Raw genomic sequence first — 8857 nt, 5'->3', positions numbered from 1 at the left:
AAAAAAAAAAAAAAAAAAAAAAAAAAAAAAACTAATTAAGGGCCTAAAAGGAAACACTCAACTTGATCAGATCGCTATAATGTAATTAGTGGAATACACAGTTTAGAACTTGTAACGAAGTGGTAAACTAACATCATTAGGTCGGTACACGGTGACGGTGATTCAATTAATCATAAGGTACATCACAAAACAGAAACTTTTTAATACAGTATAGGTTAGTAGTACTAATCTTTCTGCCTTTTTGACATCATTAATAGTCAATAATGTAATCCTTAAAAGAACATAGCATTATATAACTTGCAGATAACAAATTAGGTCGGTACACGGTGACGGTGATTCAATTAATCATAAGGTACATCACAAAAATGGATGATTGCTTGAAAATATAGAATGAATATGATTTGCTTGGTTTTTACATAAAAATTATCTTTATCTATTAGACTTATACGTACTGTACCATGGTACTTTAATTTTCTATTTCCCCATATTTATCCGTATAATTCGATATATCGTCAAATAGTTGATAATATGTATAAAAAATGAAATTTATCATTGAAATGGAGAGTGGTTGGTCCATGTGTGAGTTTATCAAATGGAATCAGCGCCATCACCCATGTGATAAGTACGTGGACGTACCATTAGATATGCCATAATATTAGGGTACCTATATCATTTATATTACATGACTGATAAATTGATACTCTTACGAAAACGTACTTTGTGTATTATAACGTTTGACTTCGACCATTTCTGAAATCTCAAGGTTAGGTTGAAGAGCCGTATTAAATATATCAATCTGTGGGTGGAATGAATATGTAGTTTAAGACAAGTCGTAACTGTTTTCATAAGTATATCTTGCATTGTACCATCATTACTTTTCTAATTAAACTTAAGGATGATCATTAATCAAGAGATTTTGCTGTTTTATCCGGTTGAAATAGAATGTAAGAGAGAGTCATATAATAATAAGGGAATTTGGCTGAGAATGTAATTTTGCACAAAAAAAATTCTTATAAATGCCAGTTTTATAATTTTTTTATGCAAAATGTCAGTTTTAATGTTTAGGGGTGGAGGAAATGACAAAAGTATCCTTTCAGTAAAAGAGGTGAAGACTCGGGCGAAATCACAAGGACAATATTAATAATAATGAGACACACATTAATGACATAGAGGGAAAACAACCATGTTAGTAACATATTTAGTCCACAAACACTTCAGCAATGGGAATTGAAACGTCTTCTAAACTGTTCGACGGACAACAACCATGTTAGTAACATATTTAGTGTTTTTTTTACAATAATAGACGAATGCATATTATGTTGTAAGAAATGGTCTACCAAATAGTGGACATCTACCTAGGCTGACGGATCTGGTCCACCAAGGCCACATTATTGTTAGTGAGAACGCCATTGACATAACTGTAGTGACGAGATATTAAGTTGTTGGTTGTAAGTGATAGACATAAAAATTTTGAATGACAATTGTCACAATAAATAATGGATGACCAAACTGATATGAGCATGTGAATGGTAGACATATATGGTAGTGGTGGACATGGTTTTGATGGACATGTACCATGCCTATTTAATTTGGTCCACTCACAAGACATAAAGAAATAACACGGGTGGACATACCTTGGTTGTTGTAACTGGTCCACCTGATGTAGGATAGGTCTTGTGCATGTGTCGTCATCAGACCTGCAATAGGGACAAACATGTCAATGGTGGACAACTATTGTCTGTTGAATCTGGTCCACTAAAACGAACAAGTGACATAATTAGAGTAGACATACCTTGACTGTTGAAACTGGTCCGTCGGAGGCAGAACATTCTCAATTCTTGCGTCGTCATCAGACCTGCATTGGGGACATACCAATGGAGAAAATATACATTGCTTGTTGTATATGGTCAAATAAAATAATGAGTGACATAAAAAGGGTGGACAAATCTTGATGGGTGGAACATGTCCACTGTGGCTGGTGTAACCTCCCCAATGTGTACGTCGTCATCACCTGTAATTGAGAATAATTGTCTTCTGTCACAAATGGACTAAACAACTCACAGAATAATGAATTTATTCAACCGAAGGCAGAACTCCAGGAGTTAAAGGTGGACAATAACCTTAGAAATGGGTTGTGGTCAATCGTATCAGAAAACCTGCAAGGTGGACAACTTGATTTGTTAGAAAACAACAACAACACATAAAAGATAAAGGATATGTAAAAAAGGTAGACAAGATTCTATGTTTTGGGATCTGGTCTATAGGACGAGCTTTGTTAGAAATGGGTATAAAGCAAATCATAACACCAAACAAGTACGTGGTTTTTTTATATGGTCCACCTCCTGAGATGACATGCACGATGGACAAGTAGATATGTTAGACATGGAAAGGAATTAGAAACGGTGGTACAATATAGTCGATTTTATATGAGGAAACGAAAATAAAAGGTAGACGAGAACCTCTTGTGGTGGATCTGGTCCTCCGCCTCCTCTAACGTGCACAATGGCCAACTTGTAAGTTAACAAATACAAAAGCGACAGCCAGAAGTGGTCTACCCTAATATAACAAAAGGAAGCAAATTGGGTGGACAAGAAATTGGATCTACTAACTGGTCTATCAGATCTGTTTCCCTGTTCCGTGGAAAAACTTGTTTTGTTAGAAACGTACAAAAATTTCAAACACAGAACAAGCTTCAATTTGTTAATAGGCAGGTGTCAAACTACAAACAAACAAAGAAAACTGATTTACCTAGGAGAGGTGGTGGCGACGATTTTCGATTGAAGAAGATGATAAGACGATAGAGAAGAAGAATTGAAGATTTTTGAGGAGAGAGATCAAACGAAATAGTTTTGCTGTTTACGAAGCCATTAATTAGTATTTTCATTAATTTTTTAATTAATTTTCTTTAAAATTTTAGAGAGATAGATGAAGGGTACAATCGTTTTCTTGCATAGGCTGTGTGGCAAGCGGGAAAAGAAGATATTGAAAATGGCATAGAGAATAAAGTTTGACACTGTTCATGGCAGGATGAACAAATTTCTCTAATAATAACTCTAAACAGTAAAACAATTAACTTCGAAAATACCGAAGACTTATTAGTAATAGATAATCTAAGTTATCAGCGTAAGTTGGCAACTTGGAACGTACCACGGAATTTGCGTAAATGGAGGAGCACTTATCAGTTGATGTCGTACGTTGAATTTTCAACTCAAACTCATTGATTCTACATTCATTGCCGATTATTGAGACAACTTGTCACTTGGCTATAATCTAATCTGCATAATAATGAATTAGTATACTATAGTATAACTACTTGATATAATGATAATAGCTAATTCTTCACAAAAACATGATTGAACTATATTAGTCTATAGAACCGTCTAAAACTATATAATACAACTACATGTTGAATTTTATCTAAGAAAACGTTTGTTTGGCATGATGCAGAAAACTTAGCTTTATGTGCTGTGGGACGTCTGTTTCGACACTTGATATTTTCTTCAAGTTATATATATTTAACAGACTAGTTTTATGGAATAAAACAAGAAATCTATTTTGGTTGGTTAAAGTGGTTGGAAAAATAATTCTTTTTTAAAAGATTGGTTTTTTACTTTTGTTGTACTTAGTCTAGTCTAATCCTTTTTTGTTATGTACTAATTACTAAACGCCAATTTACCCTTAATTAAAACCACCCATTCGCTAAAAAAAACATATAAACTCCATAAAAGACATATAAAAACTTGGTTGACAAGAATAACAATTTAAAAATTACGAAAAAGAGAACGAAAATTTTTATAATATATGAAAGAAACTAAAAGCAACTACCTATAGTCACATGCCCTTATAGGATTAACTTAATTATCATATGCCTGAAAACTCCGTATTTTTCGCACTCTTATAATCATTGAATCAATCATCACCAAATCATATTATTATTTTCAACGTTTTCCGCTAATTCCAAGTCATATCAAATTAATTTAATACATATATCTTAATTGAAACAAGCTCTATGATTTCTACTATAAATATAGCTGCTGAGCCCAACCTAAGTCTTATCATCCAATCCAACACTACAATCATCAACCAAAAGAATCAAAAGTTCAACACTTAAGAACTTGAAGAAGAAAAAGAATGAAGAAGATTTGCTCTCTTTTGGTAGCAGTGATCTTCTCCATGACGATCAGCTCAGTTTCTGCTGGTTGGCTAAAGGCTCATGCCACCTTCTATGGCGGCAGTGATGCTTCTGGCACAATGGGTAAGTCTCACAAACTAGACATGAACATTTGTTACTTCATTTGGTTCATGAGAATATCAACAATAAACCATTTTAGTTAAATATATATTACTATACGATTTTTTTCATGAACCTTGATATATATTTTACTTGGAACAAAAATGTCTTTTAAACGAATTTTGATTTACTTGATTCATTTCAGTTTCAAAAAGTTTAGTATTAATTAGTTTAGGTCTAAAAAAGAAAGCTTTCTTCTTTGTCAAGAAACTCATAATTTTGATTTTTTTTCTTATTCAGGTGGAGCTTGTGGTTATGGAAACCTATACACAGACGGTTACAAGACAAACACAGCGGCGTTAAGCACAGCACTGTTCAACGACGGCAAGTCATGCGGTGGATGTTACCAGATCGTCTGCGACTCGACCAAGGTGCCACAATGGTGTCTAAAAGGCAGATCAATCACAATCACTGCCACAAACTTCTGTCCGCCAAACTTTGCACAGGCAAGCGACAATGGAGGATGGTGCAACCCACCGAGACCTCACTTCGACATGGCTCAGCCTGCGTTTCTCACCATCGCCAAGTACAAAGCAGGAATCGTCCCCATTCTTTACAAAAGAGTTGGATGCAGAAGAAGCGGAGGGATGAGATTTACGATGAACGGTAGGAACTATTTCGAGCTTGTTCTCATCTCAAACGTAGCAGGAGCTGGTGAGATCTCTAAAGTTTGGATCAAAGGATCTAAGAGCAACAAATGGGAGACAATGTCAAGAAACTGGGGTGCTAATTTTCAAAGCAACACTTACCTTAATGGTCAATCTCTATCTTTCAAAGTTCAACTCAGCAATGGAAGAATCAAAGCAGCTCTCAACGTTGTTCCTTCGAACTGGCGGTTTGGTCAGAGCTTCAAGAGCAACATCAACTTCTGATATCAATAATACTAACTACGCGTATACCAGGTTTATGGGTTTTTTTTATCCATGTTTTGTAACTTTTGTATTTACTTTTCATTGGGTGTTTTTGGCTTCCTCTGTTGCATCATCATCGTCTGCCATAAGTTGCTCGTTTTACAGCCTTATGATAGTCTTGCTTCCAGAGAGTTTATAATCTGGAGAAGACTCAAGCAGTGATGATTGTATTTGTACATTAAAGGAAGAAGATGTTTTACTCTATTATATATAAAAAGATATTTTTAAACTACTCTTCCGATGTCTCGTGTATACATAATATCGACTCAATAAGAAATTTCAGCCTCCTCTGCAGTGTGGGTTAAACATAGCACTATGAATGATCTCGACCTTATAAAAAAGATGCTCTGTTTTAGACCAGAGTGCTCTGTTTATAAAACAAAGCATCGTTTTTATAAGCAACAAGAAAAAAAAAACAGAGCAACATGTGATTCTCATATGTTACAACTTTCTACTCTGGAAATCACACCGCTAGATATAAGTTGAACACTTCTGTAGTTCTGTAACATCTGATGTTAATATAAATTTACGGCAAACAATTGTGAAGGCAACCCTGTTATTGTAATTGACTTCCGCTTCTCTTGTTCATCCAAAGTGAGAGAAACTTGAGTTAGTTCACTCGTCTTATTGTGGATTTACCCCAAATTTTTCGTTTATCATATACCTACACTTCTTTTTTTTTCTAACAGTTTACTCTCTTTATTGCGATTCACTCTCGGGTACTACAAAATTCACCCTCAATTTTCTTGTCGTCTCTGGTCGGGACAATCACATATCCAAAAAAAAGTTGGTATATTCAAAGCCAAAAAATTCAGAATCTACAATTGAGAACAATGTGTGTTTATAAAGGCACTTACATAACATTTCAAAATTCACAAAAAGAAAGAAAGAAAGAAAGAAACTATATAACTTATTGTAGTATCTATATCTAACCTGCAGAGAAGTGGAGCACTAACTCAGCCTGGCTTAAGAAATAAACTCAAAGATCATGAATAACACCTTCAATAACTTTCTGTGCTGCATCTCGGATACTCATAAGATTAGTTTTGATCTCTTTGCACAATCTTCCTTCAACTAGCCGCACAGGCAACCACATCTTTGGTTTAACATCCACCGTATATGCAAGTGTCGTCGGAAAATCTTTAAACTGTAAATCCAAAGCCTCCTGATGAGTCCCTTTGTCGAGCTAACTCACGGAAAAAAAAACACAGATAAGAATCAAAAACAGCCTCAAAGGAAAGGTAATATTATATGTGTTCTTAATAAAGGTGATTCCATGTTACACTTACTTGTTCGATGGACCATTTGCCTTCAAACAATTGGAAATCGCCTTCCACCATCTTAAAATCGATTTCACGTCTCCTCCCATGTGGCAAAATCTCAAGCTCTTTCTCAAAACAATCTAGAACAGCTTTGGCATTGAATTTAAGACCTAGTGCTAAGTTCTGCTGTCCCATCTGTCAAAAGAACCACAAAACCAAAGAATGAGACTAGTGCTGTCCATCACAACAACGAAACCAAAGAATGTTTTTCATTCAAGAAACTTGACCACATTCAAACACTCAACCAATATGGCAACAACAAAAAAAGATTCACAATTTACTCTCAAAGTTTCCAAATTTGAAAGTAACCAAGAGCCAATATGAAATGCATTCACAATTTAGTCTCAAAGACTAACAATTTAGTCTCAAAGTTTCCAAATTTGAATCCAACCAAGAGCCAATATGAAATGCATTCACAATTTAGTCTCAAAGATCCACAATTTAGTCTGAAAGTTTTCAAATTTGAATCCCATCAAAGCTCAATAGTAATGGGGTTGTCTCGGTTTTAACTTGTTGGCTCCACCACAGTAAGTACCAGCACTTAAACCAAGTGAGCTCAAGCTTAAGTAAGAGCCACTGCACCAAGTTGGAGAAGATCAAAATACAATATTATACCTGGAAAAGACGAACACGGTTCCCTTCTTTCTCAACCAATTCGCTAACAACAAGGCCTGGTATGAAATCAGATAGCTTCTCGTAATCAGTCAATACCTTCCAAACCGAATCAAGACTCGCTTCCATACCAATCTTCGAACGAATCCGCCGCGAGCTCTTCTCGAGCTTCTTCACCTCTATGAGAACTCCATCTTCGCCTACCAATTCCTCTGTCTTCCCATCTGTCAAACAATAATAACCATCTTCATCATCGATTTCAATTCCATTTTCAGTTTCATCCTCGCTCGTATCGAACGGCGAAGAACCGTCGCCAAATCGGCAGGTTAAACATATACGAGAAGAAGAAGAAACTACTAGTGTCGAGGAAGGAGAAAAGGAGGATAGAGAGTGAAATTTTATCGTCGGAGGATGTGAATTGGTTACGGCGGAAGTAGTGGCTAACGCGGCGGCGCGTGGGTGGTGAAAGGAGGAGGAGAAGTCTGATAATAGGATCGGAGAAGATTGCATTGTTTCTTCAAGATCTGGTAAGCTTTGCTATGAAGTCTAATAGGCTTTTTATTTGGGCCTTTTATTTTCTTTAAACCAAACAGAGGCCCATATAAAATACATTAGATTTATTTATATATCAAATTTTCAAAATGTTTAATATCTACAATTTTACATCCAATATATATATATATATATATATATATATATATATCATTATTTTAAAACTACTTAACATATTTAAACTATTTTAAGTTTTTTTACTTTTAGTTACAGATGAACTGATTTATATAAGCAAAAATTATTTTATTTATAACTTATTTAAAAATAAAGTCTGAAACTATTTTAAACCATGAATATTGAATAGCTATTGTTCATGTGATTTTTGACAAGATAGTCATATTTAATCAAAGTGCTGTGTATTTCTACATTTTCGGTCTACATTTTTTTTTTCTTTCTGATGTAGCTATCAAAAAACATAGTCTTCGTCTTAAGTTTAATAACATCACTATGTTTGGCTAAGTTTTGAATATGATGAATTGAATCATCCCATGTATACTATATCTATACAAAATGCCAAAATTCTTTAACAACTAAAATTTATTATATTAGTCTAAATTGCCATTGACTCCATCTTTGCCACTATTAAAAAAGAGACAAGAAAAGAAAAAAAGTAATTCTAGATCCAAATGAGCTTTTGGGGAAAGGAAACCTATTGGCTGTGTTTTTAGGTCGATGATGGATGATCTTCCAACATTTACGAATTTGAATTTTTTGTGCTATAATGATCTTCAAGAGGAAGTATTCAAAAATATCACTGTAACGAACTTTTAATAAAATAACGACAAATGATTTTCACCTTAGCAAAAAGTCAATACACAAATATCAAATACAGTATCTATGATCGGTAGAATCTAAAAAGCAAAAACGTTCTAGAGATAGAACCTAAAGCAGCAGGTGTGCCAAAATCTTAAGTATGGAGTATTGTGGATCTCAAGATCTTGGATAGATGAGCAAAAGCGTAAACGAACGATGTAAAAGGGATTTAATATATAAAACTATATTACTTAAAACTTCAAAAAGGAATAGATTTGAGGGGAAAATTATACCTGCAAGGGCTTGATGTTCTTGTTGAGCTCTAATGGACATTTTCTTCTTCGTCTTGTTTTCAAAGCTCTCAGATGTTTTTGAAGATCTCAAAGAGTAGAAATCATTCTTAATCAATATACAAT

General features: G+C 34.5%; 2 protein-coding genes across 3 annotated transcripts; one reads left to right on the top strand and one right to left on the bottom strand.

Annotated features, from left to right (window-relative positions):
• Positions 4072-5409, top strand: LOC104737619 (putative expansin-A17). The gene is made up of 2 exons (XM_010457836.2): positions 4072-4255; positions 4532-5409. The coding sequence occupies exons 1-2, from the start codon at positions 4132-4134 to the stop codon at positions 5161-5163; spliced, it is 756 nt and encodes a 251-aa protein (XP_010456138.1). The 5' UTR covers positions 4072-4131; the 3' UTR covers positions 5164-5409.
• On the bottom strand, positions 5976-8857 carry LOC104737618. 2 transcript variants are annotated; one of them, XM_010457835.2, is made up of 4 exons: positions 8735-8857; positions 7140-7360; positions 6492-6659; positions 5976-6388 (listed from the first exon to the last, which is right to left on the bottom strand). In XM_010457835.2, the coding sequence occupies exons 1-4, from the start codon at positions 8772-8774 to the stop codon at positions 6182-6184; spliced, it is 636 nt and encodes a 211-aa protein (XP_010456137.1). In that variant the 5' UTR covers positions 8775-8857; the 3' UTR covers positions 5976-6181. The 2 variants fall into 2 exon arrangements, with proteins under 2 accessions (XP_010456137.1, XP_010456136.1); XM_010457834.2 differs by lacking the exon at positions 8735-8857 and having other exon boundaries at positions 7140-7686.

This window comes from Camelina sativa, chromosome 13, assembly GCF_000633955.1.
Source record: "Camelina sativa cultivar DH55 chromosome 13, Cs, whole genome shotgun sequence".
Classification (NCBI taxonomy): domain Eukaryota; kingdom Viridiplantae; phylum Streptophyta; class Magnoliopsida; order Brassicales; family Brassicaceae; genus Camelina; species Camelina sativa.
Note: the sequence above shows the minus strand (reverse complement) of the source record. Positions and strands in the feature narration are given on the sequence as shown.